Below are 20,977 nucleotides of genomic sequence, written 5' to 3' on the forward strand. Positions count from 1 at the left end.
GGCAACAAGTGGGTTTTTTTGGACAACTGTGACTAGTAGTTGTGGGACATCATTCATTATTAATACATTTTGGAGAACGTATTGCCAATGAATTTATAATATTGTGCTTGTGCTGTCAAGTAGTTTTAATGTTTATTGCCAACATACTTAGCAGTCAGAAAGCTAGGAGTCTGTCCATTCTGACACCATTCAAGATGGAATTCTTGTGTATTTTGATTTTTACCAATTTCCAACTTTCTAGCTGTAGGCAAGTATTCATGTGGTGTGATCTCTAATGAAAGCTGACATATCAGTGGTGATGTTCTGCAGATAGAGCTGTTTCTTCTGACTGTACTGCTGCACGGTTGTAAAGGGGAAGAGAAATTTTAAATCATTGTAGTCACGTGGTCCCGTGAAACTTCCTACAAGGATTTGGTGTGTTCCAAGTTTAGCCATTTAGCCGACAATCAATGTCAGTTACGTTTCCCTGAATTCATTAAAATGATTATGGTCTGTCTCGTTTCTTGTCCTGAAATTCTAATACAGTGTGATAATATGGGGTTAGATGTTTGATGTGATCCTTTAGAGGACAGCTGTGCTTACAGGGAGTGATCAACACTGGCTCGCACCGTGTGTGTTGCGTTTTCTCTTAAAATATGTAAAGAGCCTTGGAGGTTAAACTCACAATACGAAGTAAGTATTATTACTAAAATTAGCATGTTAAACCAGAAGGAAACCATCTTGAAAATTCTACATCACAAGAGGAAATTTGAACATCAGTAAACATGTTAGATACCAAGTGCTTTGTACAAAGGCTGGTCCAGGTATTCAGTAAGATGATCCTTGCCTCTGGGGTGTTTATTTGCAGGAGCGCAGATAATCCTGTCAGACTTAACAAAAATCATTTTTTCACCTCTAAAATTCCCCGTGCTCATTAGGTTTTTGAATGTGCTCTAACTCTGGGGCTCACAATTTTTCTGTCACTGGGATTGCGGAGGGACGGCTTCCCTGCGAATGGAATATCATTAAAGAATTCCTTAGAAAGGATGGACTTGGACCCAAGAGGCACGGCGTAACAAGTTGCTGTTTCTGAGAAGCAGTCCAGCAGGGCGGGTGTCCTGTGAGCCTGCCCACGTGCCGACAGAAGGGGCCCATTTCCCGAGCAACCTGGCTCCGCGTGCGTGTTCGGGAGCGTGGAGATGCCGAGCTGCCACCAGGATGCGTGCAGCTGGGGCTCTGCGCGGGTTTAGCAACGAATGCAGAAGTGAAAAAGCGGCGTTTGTAAATCTGATTACTGGAAGACAGAAGAGGGAGAAGACGTTTGCATGTGGGTTTGCTGGTCTTTATTGGGTTTGAAGTTTTTGTTTTGTTTTGCGGTGGTAGTGCAACAATGTAACATAAAATGATTAAATATTGATTAGAAACATTGATTGTTTCAGTCTGCAGAGCCTATGACCTGCACATGAATCTTCTTAAAAGCTAATGACTGGGGAAAGTTTGGGCCTTTTCCTTAAAAAAAAAAAAAAAAAAAAGCAGGTGGATTATTTCTTGTGCATTCACAGAAGTTGGTTTCATACAACTGCACTATTCAGTGAAGTAATTGCTGTCCCCTTATCTCACATCCCAAGCAGAGTTCAGCATCTGGAAAAGCTTAAGAACTCAATGCATCAAATTATCCTGCTCACACTGTTGTTTATTGCAGGCCATTTTGTGCCGTCATCTCTGTGACAGAATGTCAAAGCTTTTCTTTCTGTTGCCTTCAGCTTCCAGCATGTGCAGGGATCTGATACGCTCCCTCTGCGTGGCGTGGGGGGAACCGTGAGCCGCGATGCAGCGACCCGACCGCTGCGGTTGGCGACTGGTGCTGCATTGCCGTGGTGCCTTCTGTGGGACACCAGATCCCACCCTTCTCACTCCCTCGGCCCTTTTGGTGGGCTTCCGCAATCTTCTGGCTTCCCGTGTGGTGGACTGTTCTTGCCCGGCTTTTGCCAAAACATTCCAACGTGTGATGGCATGAAGGGAACTGGTGTTTCCCACGTGCTGGTCAGTCTAATGAATCAGCTCGTTCTTGTGTTGAGGCGACTGAATCTGCGTAGTGTGCAGGAGGGCGAGTAGGGCCCTGGGTAACGTTCAGCACACAAAAACCTAATGCAGCTGTTTTCCTCTTTTGAGACTTTCTACTACAAGGTGATCCTTAAGGGATAAGGTGCTTTTTGCGGCTTTTTTGTTTGTTTTCTTAGTTGGGTTTTTTTTCGCTCACTGGAGGTTGCGTATGATATGTGAATTATCTTGAAGAGAGATTGGTCTTCCATGGCCATATTATAAATAAATGGAGATGATGAGGAATTGCACATTCAGGGTGGGATTTAGAGTGCACATCTGTGTGTGCGTGTTTGTACATATATATTTAAGGCAGAGGTGACTTGCAAATTTTTCCAATATCGTTTCAGTGAATCCAAAGTGTAATTCTAGCTGCTAGAGAACTTGAGCCTTTCATTGTCTGGGTGCTGGCTAATGTCAGAGAGGAAAATAATACTAGACTGGATCTTCCCTTTACCCCCAGAACCCAGAAAGTTGACTTTTGCAGCTGCAGATGAGCATATTAGCGTTAGAAATGCCAGAATATATATTTCTTCCACTACTTTTCTTATTGTAATCTAAGCAGCTGAATGAATACATGATCTACAAGTTGGAACAGTTTGGTCGATTAACATCTTATAAAGCTCCTGTCATCCAACCTTATGTTTATTGCACATGAGAGAACATGAAGGAGTACTGCCTGAAAAACTGTGTGTGTAATGCAAGCTCAGAAAAAGTCTCATTTATGATTATTACTTTGAAAGATAGGGTTAAAAGAGAAGCATTGATATTAAAGGATTGGTCATTAAAGATGAGCACATGCTGCTGGCTTTCCATCTCATTGCTGCTTTATACTTGCCAAACTTCCTCCTGTATTTAAGCTGAAAATGATATTGTTTTCGTTTTTGCATAATAGCGTAGGGTTTTTTGACATTTTCCGCTCCACATAAATTGTGAAGCCAGGCAAGATAGGTCAAAGTGTGTTGGGATTATGCATCCAGTTCTCACCTAAACAAACCTCTGAGAAATGTGCAAAGTGTATTTGATACTTTTTAACATAAACTCTCAAAGTTAAGTTAAGGGTGATAAAAATTAGTGTCATGTAAAATATTCTGGGCCAATTTTCTTTTGGACAGAATTCCCAGGCCTTTTTCTGATCACTAAGTGGTACCAGGCACCGTACAGATTAGAAAACAAACTGGTCTTTTCTATGAAATTCACTTCATTATTGCACAAACTCAAATGAGGATGAAAACAATTGCATCTGGTGTTCCTCAAGTGTGAGAAAGAAAAGTTACTTTGATTTAAAAAAAAAAAAAAAAAAAAAATCAGACAAGAATACTGGTAATACAAGTGGAAAGAATGGTAGACAGGCTTCAGGTAGTGAGCAACGTGGTTGAAGTTGATGGCACTGAAGAAACAAAGAAAGTTTTTCCTTTAAAATATGACAATTTTGTCACTTTCAAGATAAATTGGACATTCTTTCTCAGGGGCATTGTTACCACCTGGCATTCAAAGTCGTAATTTTAAGAAAATTCTTAAATGCAGGCTGAGAAGGACTTTTATTTTTAAAATGTCATTCCTATTCGAAGTAAACAATCCTAAAATCAAGCTACAGATGGAAAAGAATTATTTTTATATGGTATATTATGCAATAATGAAGGCTCGTGCGGTACAGAATTTTCCTCTAGTATTTGGCTTGATCTGGTTTGGGCTGATCCACACACTGAGGTTCCCTGAGAGGTGCTTCTGCCCTGCTGCGTCTTCCAAAGGTGCTGTGAAGCCTCATTACTTCTCGTTGTTCTTTTTTCCTTGTCTTTTTCAGTCTCGTGAACGCTCCTCTTTACTTGTCATCTCCAGATTTCCGCTGTTAATTGTTCTTCTCAGAATTCCAAAATCTTGCTTTAATTTTCCGCCTAGAAGGGAGAGCGTTAGCCCAGGTCCAGTGGCCGCAAAGGCGAACATTGCTCACGCCTGACTTTCCCTTTTTCGGTGCATTTTGTCGTTTTCAGTATAGGCAAAATAAACCTTAGAAAATCGCAGACGTTTCTACTTTAGTGTAGGTTTAATTTATTGAAACTTTTGAAAGGGGAGGCGGGGGTGTGAGATAGAGTTAGTAGTTTTGGGTTTGAGAGTGAGCAAATAAAACTCTTTTTTCCAGGGCCTCGAAGGAATGTTTAGGCTCAAGGGCTCAGTGCCATACTCATGATATAAATGCTGCGTGCATTTATTCTGAAATAATGGAGGCCTCTGTTATTTTCCAGCCCTGTATCATGTTACAAATTCATATCCAGCATTCTGTTCCCCCAACAATCTTTTTCAGCATCGTTGCTTTCCAAGTTTCCCAGAGAGCATCTGTGTTTCAGATTACATTTCTCCAAATAGATTAATCGATGTTTGCAGAATGAGGATCTTGTTTTTCTGTACATAGTTCAATTTGGTTTCTCTTACTGGTGTTTGCATATCCCTTCGTTTTAATTTCCTTCTCGAATTTCAATAGTATATTACTTACTCCATTTTCCAGATCATGTATGAATATATTAAGTAAAGATGGATGCAAAACTTTTTTCCATCTGACGCTTCCAACAAACCTGAGATATTGCAGCTTGTCTTTTATAAACAATTTTCCTTCCATTACGAGGACATGCCAATGTTCTTGTCCCCAAAAGATACATACAAAATCTTACTCAAGGGTAATTTATGACTTTTCTCTTACCCCCTAATTTTTGACAGCTGTTAAAACCAAACATCAACAAACAAGTGTGCCATAACCCTCGCTCCCACATCCCACTCGAAAAGAAAACAACTGGCTGTTAAGCTTTCTTTTTCCAGTTGAGCATGCTCGTTTTTGTAAGGCATGAGTTCCGATAATCTGGATTCGCCAAGTCCATGCCGTTAGTGTTATCTGTCAGCAGCCGCTTGTGCTGAGCCACTTCCATCTGAAGGTCTGCAGCAGTGGCAAGGGATAGACAATCCCTCCAGGACTGCTGAGCTGGGCTTTCAGTGACCTTTGGATCTTTTTTCAGCTATTTTAAAAGAAAAGTTTGGTTTAAAGGAAGCTGTTTGATAGGAGCAACTTGCTTTTCTTTTGAAAATTACTGCCAAGTTTTCTCTTCTCTTCCAAGATGTTTTAGGATCTGACTTTTTTTTTAGGTGGATTATTAGGTAGAAAACTGAATAGTACTCATGTTCTAATATGCTAAGCAGTCCATGATTGTGACTGGATATTTAATTGTGAATTTTTTACATATTGTAATTTTTTGAAGTACTTCTTGCAGGACAGTTATCTATACAAAGTCTGCATTATTCCTACCAGTCCAGTCTTTTGTAAATTTTTCTTAGTTGTTTTTAAATGTCTAGCTGAGGAGGATTTCAGTATCATCTAGGCATTGAGATGCTAACAAAAAACTGAACTGCTTTGATTCCTGTACTCCAGAGGCGGTATTTATTAATAAGAAGCAGTGGACACAATATTTAAAATGAATTTTGTTCTCCTTTAAACAGAAGAGAACTTCCAGACATATGTCTCCTGAATTCATTCTTGTCACACATCATGGCCTTTTAGTAGAAAAGTTGTTTTGAATTTTTTTTTTTTTTCCCAGTAGTTATATATCCACTTCGAGCCTGCGGTGGAGGTTGGCCAAGGCAGGTACATTTAAATTACATGATCTGCAGAGAGCATAACCTCTGCATGCTCAGCAGTCTCGTTACTTTGAAAACATGGCTCAAGAAGACTGCCTTTTCTTGTGTGGACCCATGAAGGGTACCTGAAACAGCATGTATTCTGTTTGCAGTTGTATGAATTGCATTTTGGGTACCCAGTTTACCCAGCAAGTTTCTTAATGCTGTTCCTAGGATATAAATAGCAAATAGCAGATTGCAGCAAAGTCAGGGAGGGATGCCTTATCATTGGCCTCTCCAGGAAAAGGCAGGGATAATTCATGAGTTCTGAGCTGAGTCCTCAACCAATGACTCATTTTTGTTCTGTTGCTCTGAAGAGTCACATTTACATCCCAAATAAGCACACCTACAGATTTTATTATCATTAAAAATCTGTAGCAGGCTTGCTCACTACAGATTAAGTCTCCTCATCAGGAATAGTTCTGCATAATCTTTTTAAATTGCCGAAATTATTAATTACTTTGAAAGATTTCTTCTCGCAAAAAGTAGATAGCTTCTGTGGCACGTGACTGTACTTGCAATGATCAGCTCCCACAGGTCAATTAGATGCTTCAAGGCTTAGTCAGCAAGCAGCCACCCATCACTGCGGCGTGCGCTTGGATGGCATGGAAGTTACTGCTTGATTATTCCATTTAAGACTGGATGGAACAGGGGTCATTACAGGTTTAAAGCTTTACTTTGGATTTATATGGCTTGGAATTATACTTACAAAGACAAGAGCTTTTCTCTTTGCATAAATTAATTTAAAATCATAGACTTTTGAGTGCTCTTCAGAAAGTAAATGGGATTCTGATTAATTTTAGTTCTGCAATTGCAGGACTTAGTAATGAACTAAACGTAGCCTGAAATCATGAGGAAGTTGAAGAGATCTTTTGCAATAGGTGTGAAAATGTCAGCTGGATCTGCTGAACATGTGTTTCTTTCATGTGATGCAACCAAATGTTTAGGTTTGCAGCCTATATAATAAATTGTGTGCCGTGCCTCCCTCGGCCTTCTGTGGCATGCGTTCAAGGTGTGAAAGCCATTATTCTAAAAGTTGTCAGTGGAATTCTAGGAAAGCAGGGGAATATGTGGTATTACATTTCATAAAGAAGCAATCTCTGCTTTCGAGTGTCACGTTTCTGTGTCTGATTTATTAACGTTGCATCCACATGTACAGCTTATGTGCAGCTCCGGGACAATTGTACTGGGAAATCCTACAGTCTTCGGATCAAATAATTGTATCGAATGTCCTTCTGTTTTTAAATAGATTCCTTTGAGCAAACTCATGATCATGAATATTTGTTGTGTAATCTGACTGCCAGGTGCATGCAACGTAAAATATTCAAAGGCACAACAGTCTTCCTACTCAAATCTTGGTATTTTCTAGAGAGAATTTTGTACTCACTGTCCTTTTTCCATTGTGTATCATACACCTTCTTTACAATAAATATGATCTCTAAAGAAGGTAATTCCCAGGAAGATTGCTGATTTTTTCATCAGTCTATCACAAAAATGAAAGGAATTTAAATTATGGGGTATTTACTGAAATTCTCTTCAGTATATATTGAAGTTCTGAATATTGAGTCCATCTTTCTGTCTTTTTTTTTTCAAATTGTTTATTTAAACTGATCATTTTTTTTTAACTGCTTCAAGCAAGTGCACAAGAAATAGAAATCAGTTTCAAACAATGAGAGGAGTGAAAACAAGTAGGTGCTACTTTGATCTCCATTCAGACTGGTTTTGTGAAAACGTTGGCTGTTGTTACTTGAGATGTCTTACTTATACCTCAATGACAAAAGCGAAATTGAAACTTAAATGGCCAATGTGAACTCAGTTTCACCGTGTGCTCCGTTATTTCAGTAGCACACACAAGAACACTAATGCAGTACCTCAAGAATTTTGTGTAACAGTGAACTCGGAGGCAGTGACTCCTAGTGTGGATCTTCGAGCAGAGCGTGCTGGGTTGGAGTGGTCAGAGATGCGATACGGTGTCACTGTAACCCGGAGCTATCAAGGGCCCCGTAGTGTCACCCGGTCAACTACGTGCTGGTGGTTTCCAGACTGCACTCAAGACTGGCTTTGTCTTTCATTTGCACTGCTGCTCTCGTATATAAAGCTGCACTGGATGGATGAGCTGCAGCGACGTTTCACGATGCTTTGCCCAAGGAGGAGACACAGCAGTCTCTGAGAAGGGCAGCTTGTGGAAGAAGGGCTAGAGTCAAGGGGACTAAATCAACTAAATGGAAGTCTACAAAGATCAGAGACCTGTTATTTCGCTTTTAAAATGTAATGCCATGAGATTGAAAACAGCAAGTACCTTATATTGAACAGAGCTAAATTATCTGTGTTGAGGACAAAAGGACTCCGTGATACATGACTGGATTTGGTTTGCTTAAATCAGACCACCCAGCCACAGTGTTCTCCTGGAATAGTATCTTGTCTACAAAGAGTACATATTTACTGTTAACCTCTCCCTGACTTCAGATAACATTTCTGGATCCATGCATGGTATATTGTAGCCCAGTTGCCAATATGGACACTGACAGATATTTTCTCGAATAGTATTGTTGTGGCCACCCGGTGAGCAGCCAACTCTTATCTGTAAAGCCAGTTTGAAGACCAATGGCAGCTCTGTTGTAGATATTAGCTGACACTTTTAAACTAAATCTTTTGCTTCACTGATCATCAGTCTCTGTGTTAAACAAGCCAAACAACAAGCAGATAAAGGAGAGGTTTGAGATTACTGTAAAAACTGCAACAATAAAAAGATTTGCCAGTTCAGAGTCATCTGCCATTTGCCAAGGATTCAGCATAACCACAGACTGAGGTTTACTTTACCATCATTTCTCTTTATTTTCAACCAATGTCCTGTGCACCATTCCATGCATAGCAGAATAATCGTTTTCTCTCTAATGCCCAAGGCAGCTGGTGTGTCCTGAGTAAGAAGATTACATTTGCAATGGCAAGACAAGTATCTAAACACATTAAATTAATCTCCCAGTCCTCCCATAATTGAAGAACCTGGTTGCTGAAATTTTGCTGTCTACTGGAGAATTTCAAAACCGTGGAAGGGCTGGAGTCGGGCTCTGATGGCCTTGCAGTTATATCGTTGCACTTCATGCGAGTCGCAGTGTAAGAGAGGGCGCAGGTGGTGGGACAGAAAAAAGCCTTATTACTGTATCTGCCAACCTCATTCGCACTGGCCTCCTCCTAAGAGCACAATGCAGCATTTGATACTGAAAGAGAAACTCTATTTAAAACATTTCCTTAGCTGTTTTCTTCCCGCTTTGCAAGTTGACTGTATTAGTACCTCTGCATGCAAAAGGGCAGATTTCCTAGTACAGGCAAAAGCCTTGTGTAAATATAAGCCCTCCTGACAAACACTTGTAAATAATTAGATCTTTGTGCTTCTGAACTACTTTCCTTTCTTTTCATCTTTTACCCCATTTTTTAAGCAGTGTATTATAGTGTAAAGACGAAGGCAACTGTGGTCTGCATATATCCAAACGGCCTCTGTATTTTAAGTCTATCTGTAGGAATAGGAAGAGTACTGCTGCCCCAGACTGATTCTCCTTTTCCACGCTAAAACCTCAGCAAGATGTTTATTTAGATGTTCCTGCTGACTTGTAAACTTCTTACTCTATGAACACCAGAGAACAAGCAAAGAAAAATCTATAAAACAAGTAGCCAAAGGACAGCAATGTGTTTTTTCCGTGATGCCTTAGAGAATTAGGCTGTATTCTGGCAATTATTTTTTTTCTATGCAGTTTTTTCGAAGGATCATTAAATATTGAAGTGCTAAAATGCAGCAAAACCGTTAAACAATTTAAAATGAAAATAAATAGCAGTTTTCCACAGTTCCCTGGCTTCATTATCTTTAGATTTTCTATCTGTGCCTACCTCTTTTGTAGCTTCTTCAAGTATCTCTGTTTTAAGAAAAATATATGTTCCCCTCACATTGTGTGCCATGTTTTTGATATTACTGCTAAAAATATAGCAGTACTTATCAAGTTATACAAGAACAAAACTGTTAAAATGAGTCAAGAACAGGTATATTCTGACGCTAAAATGAGAATATGTATCCACATAAGACTGACTAATATCTTTGCTATTGTAGAAACTGGCAGAATAATGAACACCCAAACACAAGAAGAAAGGCTGTAAAATGGAAAACCTCCCTACTTGAATAACAGCTTGCCCCTATTTTACAGATGGGAAAACTGGGGCGCGTAGAGAACTTAATTGATTTCCCTGGTGTCACCCCATAAATCATTGATGTGACAAGGCCTGAAGCTGATTCTCTCTGAGAGCTGTGCTGCCGACTGCCCGACTCTCTTCAATAAACAGATTCTGAAAGCATGTTCTCTTCCATGCAATAATGTGTACTTGATGCATGAGAAGCCTGAAACATGAGCAGATAATGCTATTTGATCCGTATTTTGTAAAAAGACCTCCCAGATACTCTGCTCTGCTTGATCCACTTCTTTCATAAACAGATTTTGTGTTGCCGCCTTCTTTCCTTGTTCAGTCTCCTTCCCTTTGTGGCATGAAATGCCGTAGCCTCTCTCCCAGGTTCTGCATTTATTTCATGCTCTCCTGAGTTTGGATCACATAACTCATCTCGGCCTCCCTGAGAGCTAACCTCTTCTTCACTGAAGCTGGGTCATGAATAATTTCCTAGAAAGGAGGCATTACCTCTTCTTCAACCCTGGAGCAGAGGGAATATCAACTATGAGCAATTAGTACCAGTACCAACCATCTAGAAAGGTGACGCTGCGAGTCCTAAAGGCCCCTTTTTAGCAATGGACTCTTTATACGACAGAGAAGTTACTACATGACCTACCAGGCCCCCTCACCTTCCTTCCTCTGTCTCAAGACCTTGGTTTCTTTTTGTCAGTGCCATTTGTCGGTGCCATTTGTACATACTGGGCTTCAGCAGTCAGTGTGAGGCTCCTGCTTGTGAGGACTGCTGGATACTGGGCATCGTGAGCCTTTGTATCTCTCTTTTAAGAACTTAAAAATAGCGAGGCCTTTAATTTGACGTGTTTGGTTTTGATATCATGCAAAAGGTGATGTGCTGAGGCATATGCAGCAGCACACGATCGAGATTTCTGTGATAACTGTGCGTAGCCTTGAGAATTGAGTAGGTTGTAAAGAAGATGTCAGAAAGAAAAACTCAGTCCGTAGTCACTTCTGTTTTCCTTGTAGAAGAGAAGTGAGCTACCCCAGGATTTAACTTCCTTTAATGGATACTAAAGAACTGGTCACAGTTTTTACTCTAGTATGCTAAGGAAGAGGTGCTTCTCTTAGTTATCTTTTTTATATGCAAATCATTGGCATACTGTTCAAAAATAGTAAAACGCATCACAACCAGTTTGACAGGAGTGACTATTAAATTCCATTCGACGTGAAGTCACACTACATTTATCACCCTTTGATGAATCATTCACTTTGGTCCCTCTGTAAGCCCTTGATGCTGTTTGTCACTCAGCACTGTGCCTCCAGAAGTGGCAGCAGTTCTCGGCCTTGCCCTGCCTCAGATGGAGGACGACCCCTGAAGTGTGGCGTTTTTCATCATATATTGGCTACCTTCAAAATAAGAGAAAATAATATCGTTATCCCGTCCTCATTAACGTTATCAGCTTCTGATGATGTTCAGAAGCGTGTTAGTAGCCTGCGATTCATGTATGCAAAAGGAGTTTTATTATTCTTTTGAAAAGAAAGCTGATACATATTTATACCCTTAACTCTTTCAGTTAGTGCCACCATTTTGTATTCTAAGTTAGTTGACTTGCAACAATGTTATGTTACGTATTTTGTGTATTGTTCAACATATTAATAGAGCTTTTCGTGGATTTTGGGGAAGAGTTGGGTTTGAGTTTGCATATGGTGTCATTTTGGACTTTTGTTTTTCCTCTTTTATCCCATCTGCTCTTCCTTTGTTCTCCAGTGAGGTGAACAGAGAACATTGGCTTCAGTTGTACGACGAGCAGAAAATTATATTGATGTTTTGGAGAGAAGCCCAACATTTTGGAGCAGTGTTTTTGGTGTATTTGATTAAAAAAAAAAAATCAGACTATAGATGTATTCTAAAAGCATCCAGTCTTACTGTGGGGATTCCAGTACCATGTCAGGGAAGACGGGATTGACTGTTGATTTGTATCGATGCTATCTTCGCTTTGTCATCCGTGTTCTTGCATCCAGTATTTTCACCTACTCCCAACTTTCTCCTTTCTCCTGCCTCTGAGTTCTGTCTGCAAGAAGAGGCAGTTCTGTCTGCAATTTTCTGAAGTTACACTTATGTTAGGGCCTTTTGTTGTTACTGGCAACTCTCTCCAGCAGCTGGTGATGCTGAATCTGTGCTGGACACAGCATTACATCACCCAGTGCTACATCAGCACCCTTCCGACAGAGCCACTGGTGAGCAGTTCTCTTGCCGTGGTGTAGACAAGACTTTGGTCTGAGAAAACAGATTGGTATTGCAAGTTTCTAAGTAATTTCTGGAGAAGTTATTTGATAGGGTATTTACCGAGATGATTTATAAATTCTCATATAACTGGTACTTGTCTGGGCTTATGCAGCTGTTCAGAGAGATCACTGCAAGAGGAATTGCATGTTGTTGCCTTAGCAACTGCCACTTCATATTGTGCTTAAATCACTTGGAAACATGGAGTGTATCTTAAGGAATGGCTTCCAACGAAAACAGACAGTCTTAAATAATGTTAAATAATTTCACTGAAGAAGATGAAAGGATGGCCTTTCCTAACAAAGACCATCATATTTTTAAGCTTGGTAGCCTCACTTCACCACAGGCTTAGTGTGTTAAAAAGAGGCAAAATATAATGTGAAGAACCCAAATATGTGTTTACTCGTGCCACCAGAATCCATGTGATTGCCAGGTTAGCTGGAAGTTGCTGAAATATTAGAAGTTTAAATATTTTTTAAAAGATTCCTCTAAGCTCCATCTTTCACTCCAGAAGATCAGCACTAGTAGTATAGTTTCCTATACTGGAATTTTAAATGCCAAATTTCTGTAAGGGCAGACTGTCTAGTGTTTTGGTTTGTTTGTGAACTGTTATGGGTATGAAAGGAAGACCTCAAACATGCTTTACCTACTGAGATGTTTCTTGTCCCTATTTTGAACTGATCTTTTCATTTAAACTTTTTCTGTAGATATTTGCCACCGGTTTATGGGGTTTGTTAAATCATCTGAAAAGAGAGGGGAGAGGTTTTACTGTATTACATTAAGGCAGTTGCTTGAGTGCTTACGCTACGTGGTAGTCTCAAATACCAGTTCTGCACAGTGTTTTACATCGCTATGGCAATTTCCCCAGCTTTGTGGTCACTGCTCTGTGAGCTTTGCAACAATCAGAATTGGGTTTTGCACATGTGGAAACAGAATTTGAGAGCACAAGGCAACAGCCAGAGTCCCTTACCAACGTCGTGCCGGATCCGGAATAAAACCAGATTCTGCCACCTCATCCTTTTACTGCTTAAGCCCAGGTTTACAGCAGAAGGATCTTACCAAGAGAGGCTGCTTTACGAGGCAATGTATAACTCTGGTGTCAGAAACTCATTTTCCTCTTACAATATTATACGCAGTTAATAAAATTTAGAAAGGTAATATGACAGAGTTGTCAATGTGCTACTTTTATTACCCCTTTTCTAGGCACTGAAAAGGAGGGACAAGCAGAATGCAAACTTACAGAATTTAAAAGGAATCGGATATTTTGAGGACCAGTTGTCATTTTTAGGTCACCGCTCACATCTCTGAATATAATTTTCATCGGAGCTGCATGGCAGGGTTTGTATGTGCTGGAAGAAGCTACATTTTCACAGCAGGAAACCAAATCAAACTGAAGCAGTCAGATGCAGGTGCACAGTAATAGAAAGGATCTATTTACCCTGAAGCGTGAGCAATGGGCCAAGAAAGCAGAAGCAGTCGACTTCCATCCCTCGCCGCCTCCTCTCCCTACCTTTTTCCTCCCCCATAGCTATGACAACAAATTCATAAGGGGACCAAAGAGAAGGTGTTCACTTGCGTTCAATGTGCTGCATTCCCTGCTGCTGAAGGTGGAGTCACTTTTTTGTTATGCTCATTGTGTACTGCTAGAGCTAGTTGTCTTTAATTTATTCTTAATCCTCCCTTCCTGCTTGCACAGCCCCAAGCCAGCCTGGAAAATGGTTGAAAGGGTTTGTCCTGTGGGTATCTGTTGCCTGTGTCCATTCAGAATTCTTGAATTATGCTGTGGAAGGAGCAGTATGTCTGAAGTGTGTGTGCCCAAAACAAAACAAAAGGCAGTTTACGTAGATGTTGCTTTATAAAACATACATTTTATGTAAAGCCTTTCAAAGTACAATTCCTGCAGCTTGGTGTAAAGATGGGCAGTTTAATAACGGTGGTTTGACAAAGTCAGCTGTGTTGGTTGACAGTGAAACAAGACACCTTGGCTGCTCTTCACTTGGGACTCTGGACTTGTCAAGAGCTAAGTACTTTCCTATGTTGAAGACGACCACCCAGTGCTGTTTCCAAGGCTGCAAAAAGCCTGTACAGTGTGAGTCAGGGAAAAACAGTGACTCAGAGCAAGTGTGAACTGGTAAAATTTAGCCGCACTGGACCGAAGTGCAGAACGGTCTGATGTGGATAGTGGGACTGGTAATATCCTCTGTCGTATAACAGATGTATTTGTGATTCATGCATAACTCTGTTGTCTATGTAGGAGATGGGGAATTCTGTTTTCCTTGCTAGTCAGTGGCGCTGTATAACTGAGGCAGCGTTGTCTAAGGTTGGGAAGAAGAAGTAGGGATATGTGGAATCCATGTGCTCATTTCTACCACTTACTCTGCTCCACTGGAGTGCTCAGGTTCTCTGTTTCCTTCCTCAGGTGTAAAATGGGCCAAACACATGTAAAGATTAACCTGATTGACACTTGTATGGTGTAAAAGATACAGGACTCTAAATATTCATGTCACTCTTGCTGCGTTTCTGTACAGGGTTATGCACTAAACATAAGATAATCGAAAGGAGGCACTTACCTGTCTGGGGCCGGGCAGCAGCAGCATAATCCCTAGTACGGCGGCAGCTGTCCATAACTGTATGCTGCAGAAGTACTTTTATCCCAGCATGAAAAGTGCCATGCTCAGGAACTGAACTGGTTTCATGTTACTGCTTTCCAGTCTCCACATTTAAAGCCCTAACACCTCTGTAGACAAACTCGGATACAAGGCCGTTCTTTGTCTCCAGTGCTACCTGCAGAAAGGACGATGTACGTACACCTTAAATGTTGGAGGAGCAGTGCCAAAAAGAGCAGCACAACGGAGAGTTTGGGAAGAGATGTGTTCTGATATCATCAAAATGGGACCGTGGCATAAGTTTCTACAAACTTCGTCTTTTTTACAGGGAGGTTGTGGCACAGCTAGGCTTGTCAGGAGGAGAAAACACCTACAAGGCACAAATAGGAGGCTTAGGGAATGCTTTATTATCATTTTTGATAAATTTGGGTTCTAATTACAGAAGGATTAATGTGATTCATAAAAAGTAGGTCCAGCGGTTCTCTGCTTTATAGGGAAGGACACATCATCTGCATAATTATTAACATTTATTTTAAGTAATTAGTCCACAACTGAAAAATCAGGAGAGAAATGTACTAAAATTGATGTAGAATGAATGCTTTCTAAATTACTTTTGCTTAAACTTTGTTATGCTTAGTAAATGTCAAAATACGCATGTTTACCAGAAATACTCTGTACATCAGAATAACCTGCTAAAACATGCACATATGAACTGTGACAGTCAAAACCAGGACACAGTGTGTATTTTTTACTACCTGCTTGATGATGTATTTAAATTACAAATAAAGCTTTTTGTGTGGCTTCCAAGCCTTGCGCTACGTACGCTCTGCAGTGTTAGGGGTCCGAACCCGAACTAGCCCCCTTCAGTATGGATGGAGAGATGCCCATCAATCCCACTGTGACTTGAGCTCCACCTGAAAGGAGGCTTTGGCCACTGTGTCTGAATCGATGGAGACAGACGAGTGTGCAGAGTGCCTTCTTCTGTAGGAGAAGTGTAGAAATATAGTAGTTATTCATTTATTTTCTTTTAGCCAAACAGACCCCCTCAAAAACAAAACTAGCAGAATTCACATAAAAGAACAATGAACAAATGGTGATATAGATGGTGTGCTACATGCTGACTGTACTGAGTAATGAATCAACCTGGAACAATTATGATTTTCATTAACTAAAAAAAAAAAGGTAGACGCATACATTATCTGACTATACTTACAGCAGACCGTTGTTGACGTTACGTAGCAATATTCTATCCAAGCACGTAAACAGCGCTCGTCTTTTGCACCCGAAATATTGTAGAATTTAAAAATCAGTCGTGTGGTTTATGTGATTCAGTCAGTTTTGGTTTAAGAAACACACCTAATTTGACTGCAGCCAAGAAGGATGTTTGACATTTCTGCATTCATTTTAGAAAATCAGCCAGCTGGAAAAGCTGCTTTTTTATGATATTCGGTAAAGGAAAAACTAAGTTATAGAATTATCATGTCAGAATTTCCTGTAGGATAAATGAAAATGAAATAAAAGTTCATAAGTTATTTAATTACTAATTCTGAGATTTACAAACTACCTGGAAACTGCTGCAGTGTAGGCAGTGATAGGATCAAGAGCTATTGTGTTATTTTCAGTGAAAACAAATTCTCCTTGTGTAAATGATGTGACCGATCCATCTCGGGATGGGGGACGTGGCCAGGCAAGTTTTTCACTGTCATTCATTATTATTTTCCTGCTATCCTCCGTAAAGAAAAAAACATCCTGGTTCTATAGGAATCTTTCCAAACTGAGGTGCCAGGGCTGTTTCCTCAGTTCCAGATGCTTTTTCAGAATTGTAGTTCCCTGAGAGCTGGAACTCATGCATACCTGTGGAAGCAGATGAAAGAATAGGAATAAAAATAAGATACTGAATTACTTCTGCTGGTACATGCCTGCAAAAAATCATCAAAGGTTATTATAATTATGACTGTTATTAGATAATCGTGTCTGGTTTCTGCATATTTAAATTCTTTCTGAGAGAGGTGAAACTTAGGCACTTAGAGATCCCAGGGGAGTAATTGCAGAAATGATGACATATTCCACTTCTTGAACAAATTTCAATACCAAAGCTGCATTCTGCGTACTTGTATTTCTTCTTAATTATACTTGGATGCAGGATAGATAGTCATTTTCTGTCTTAGAAGTGCATGTAGCCAATTAGTCTTGTAGATCATGAATACCCAATGGCCTAACTCATTAAATGGAATTTTCCTGTTCTGTTGTTATGGTGAAATAATCTGCAAATAGCCAAATATCATGTTTCTCTGTGAGCTCAGCCTTGTCCAAGGCTACAAATCCAGTAACTTAAGTGAACAGTTGCTGGGTTTGCCTGGACTCCTTACAGCATGCGACCTTAGTCGTGTGTGTGTGTGTATCCTAAATTGGCGCAGGCTCTACAGCTCCATTGCACTTCTGGCATGCAATTTTAATGCCACGATTTTGATGTAATGTGATAAATTTAGTCTTCCTGATTTTTCTCCCATTCCTGAGAAATTTTGAACCCAAAAGCTCTGTCTGGCCCACTGAGACATCGAGACCTGAGTTCTTTTTTCTCTTGGAAGGAAAGATAAGAAAAACTGGCAATGTGTCTCTGAAGAAGTCACTGCTTCTATCAAATGATCAAGCATAAGTGTTCTTTTCTTCTTCCCTCTGATTTCTTTTTATTTTTTTTTTGTTGTTTTTGCATACCATGCTTGCCACCCTGTCATCTGAGACTATGAAGATAACGTGTAGCTTAGACTACTCACAGGCAGGATTCATGGAGACCATGAAGGCAGAACGTTGTGACTAGAGAGAGCTGGGGAACCACAGGACAATTGTGAGATGAGTTACAGACGCAGCATTGCTTTGGGCCAGTTTCGCTAAGTTACAGTACCGGTAAATAAAGTACAATAAATAAAGTACAATAATTGAAAGTACAATGTGACGACACGATTTGGTGATCAGTCTTGGTGCTTTCAGTGGTAGCTTTCCCATGGTAGAAGCTTCCTCAAGGATGAGTGTTGCTTATCTAACATTTCATCTTCCTCTTTTTCATAATATTGTGTGACATTTGAGACTTTCTGCTGTAGCTCTACAGTACCATACTGGGTTGTGATTTTAGAAGCAATGGTCTGAACTATATAGAAACAACAAAACCTCTCCGTTCAGGGGAAATGTTCCCTGTAATCTTATTACTGGCATAGTTATCTCCAGTGCCTTCTGGACATATATTTGCAAAACTCTTCTGGAGATTCGAACTGAATAACTGTTTTCTTGAAAGAAAAAAAAAACACCTACTGTTTAGGGGAATGGTAAATGGTTACACTGGATTTAGGTTACTAAAATTTGAGGATGTTGCATCTGTTGTTATTTGTAATTGCAGCCTTCCCAGAGAAACATTGATGGAAATTTTAAATGTGCTATAAGCAACTCTTAAACACCTCTCAAAAGTATGTAAAAATACACATCTTTTCTACTGTTAGGATTCTGGTTTTGGGTCTGTCACTCAGGGCTGTGTACCCGACACCTGTGATCCTGGGGAATTAACACTAACTGCCTTTGGGGCGATGAGCTGGGTGCTTGCTCTCCGCCCTTCTCTCCAGGGTTTGCTTTGGGAATGCTCCAGGTACTTGTGCAGGGAAAGGGAGGCAAGAGTTGTTCTATGAAGTTTGGCGAGTGGAGAATTATATATGTATATGCATATATACGGTGTATATATACTGTAATGTAGATGTGATATTGCTGCTGTTATTTATAGAGTCACAAAATCACAGAACGGTTTGGGTTGAAAGGGACCTCAAAGATCATCCAGTTCCAACCTCCCTGCCATGGGCAGGGACACCCTCAATTTCTTCCTGTTCTTTTTTTTGCCATTGACTGTTAGAGAAAATCCCAATCTTATCATTTACTTTTACTGCTTGCATCTTAAAGAATCAAAACATTATTATCTGATCTACATCATCTTCCTAATTATCATGGCCCTTATGATGGAGGCCTTAAAACTTCCAATAGGATGTGATGGAAGTCTTTCAGGGAGGGAGGAAGGTCTTGAATGCAGCTTTGCTCACAGATATTAAAAGTTTGGGGTAAAACGTGAAACCAGTTTTGATTCTCAAAATAGCGACAGCCATGAAAGCAGTGAGTAAATTTAACTTCCTAGACAGTTGTAATTTGCAGAAGGCATTTGTCAAATAGTTTGGAAATAATCCAGGGCACGTTTAGATGAAAAACCAAGAGAGATGTGAAGAGAGATGTGCTCAGAGTGAAAATGTGAGCTCAACATCCTCCAAGGTTTGCAGAAATTAGACTGTAAGCTTCGTTATACAACTCAGTAGTGGACAAAGTCAAGATTCGTATCTGCTTGGCAACTAAACACAACTGATTTGTCCTGGGTTCTTCCATTTAACTAATTGTAGAACCCAAGCTTTCTTTGAGCTGTGTTAGTGCATTTGGAAGTTGGGAGGTATAATTGAAAGTGTTTATTTGGCCTTTAATGTCGCTTCGTCTGTGAGTTGTTGAAAACTCTTCTTCATCGACTCTATAATATGGAGTGTAGGCTCTGCTGTCGCAGGAATCGATGTAATCCCATGAGTACAGCTTGGTGAAATCACCAGGAAGGCAGGAAGAGATGCCCTGTCATTGTAAATGAGTGTGACTTAAAAAAAGAAGGCAAACAGATGAGCTTGATGGCATCTAGAAGCTGCCAGTGTGCTGTTCCCTGCTCGTCTCGGGTGCTGCCAGTTGTTTGATGTGTTGGGGATGGGGGGGTCTTACCCTTTTTGTGTCTGATTGCAGAATTTTGTGCCGAAGGGGAGTTTTTTCCTTAGTTGGATGAAGCTGTAATGGACTCTGCACATCTGACGTTTCTGTTTGTTATTGTGTTAATAAGTAAAAATCAGTTTGTATTTCTGAACTGGATTTTCACGTTAAGCCCATTTGCAGTACCACAGTTCTAGCCCTCAGTTCTGACTTTTAGCTCTGTCAATTATGGACAGTCTGAACTGGGCCTTTCTCTGCCCCACTTTCTTGCTGACACAGAATTTCATGAGAGAATTTGATTATTTCTGCTAAGAGTGTTTGCTTGTAGTTGCAGCTCTCTTCTGAGTGTAATACGTTATTTTTGTTTTCTGAGTCATCTCTCCTGTCTTTTATTTTCCAGGTCGGTGAGAGGCAGAGAGTTCTGGTAACAGAAGAATCCTTTGATTCCAATTACTATGTTGCTCACAATCCTTTCTATGAGCAGGTATGGCTAAATAATCAAAATACCATCTTTTTGTTTTCTCTTTGCTCTCTGATAATCTCAGCAACGCAGTGTGCCACAGTGCAAAAAAACCAAGTAAAGAAATAAGAACCATTTTCCGGAAAAGCTGTGACCATCAAGACTTGTTTACAAGATGTTTTATTTCTGTGTTGTAAATACAGGTGAATTTTGCCTGAAATTAGGTTAAGAAATACACAGCAGCTCTTTGAGTATACAGCATGAGGAGGATACACACTATATATCCAAATAACGTTATTTGAATGGTTTAAAAAGCTGATAATTATTGCAGTAGTTTTAATTGCTATGTCTCCAAAGCATTGTTTTCTGAATAGTTGAATCTGAATAATTTCCATACATCTTTTAGAAAATCCTTTCAGGCAATGCACTTGGCAAAAAAAAAAAAAAAAATAGCCTGAGCTAACACAGCAAAGCTCTAGCTCTTGAAGAACACAAGCTGGAGATGCTACCGGTCAAGTGTGTCAGGGGCTATAGTGTCTGCTGGTGACTAAAACTTTGAAGTTTTAGGATTTGCTCTGATGTTTATCAAAAATCTGTTTTCTGAGTGGAAGCTGGACACATTGATGTCCTCCTTGGTATTTAGTAAGTACATCTTTATCTTTATTTGAAAGGTTCTTGTGCCGAAGGATCCTCTGTTAATGGGTAAGATGGTAGAAGTGAATATTTATGAAGCTGGAAAACATTTCATGAAGGGGCAACCAGTGTCAGATGCCAGAGTTTACACTGCATCTATCACCAGACCATTAGCAAAAGGAGAAGTTTCTGGTTTAACAGAGGTGAGTAAAAGACATTTTCTGCTTTACTACACTGGTAAAACAGCAGCTGTTCAAGCATAATGATTCCATGCCATGTATCTGTTATCATTTTATAGTTCCCCTTTTATGTATGCATGAAGCT

The 20,977-nt window shown here is 40.0% G+C and overlaps 1 protein-coding gene across 3 annotated transcripts in view; it reads left to right on the forward strand.

Moving 5' to 3' along the window:
• The window catches only part of CDKAL1 (CDKAL1 threonylcarbamoyladenosine tRNA methylthiotransferase), a 337,692-nt gene that overhangs the window by 295,208 nt on the left and 21,507 nt on the right, over positions 1-20,977 (forward strand). For all 3 annotated transcript variants that reach the window (XM_086608947.1, XM_086608948.1, XM_086608949.1), the window contains exons 13-14: positions 19,961-20,044; positions 20,692-20,856. In XM_086608947.1, the coding sequence (XP_086465073.1) occupies positions 19,961-20,044; positions 20,692-20,856 (249 nt within the window). The remainder of the gene's footprint in view (positions 1-19,960; positions 20,045-20,691; positions 20,857-20,977) is intronic.

This window comes from Tauraco erythrolophus, chromosome 3, assembly GCF_009769465.1.
Source record: "Tauraco erythrolophus isolate bTauEry1 chromosome 3, bTauEry1.pri, whole genome shotgun sequence".
Lineage (NCBI taxonomy): Eukaryota > Metazoa > Chordata > Aves > Musophagiformes > Musophagidae > Tauraco > Tauraco erythrolophus.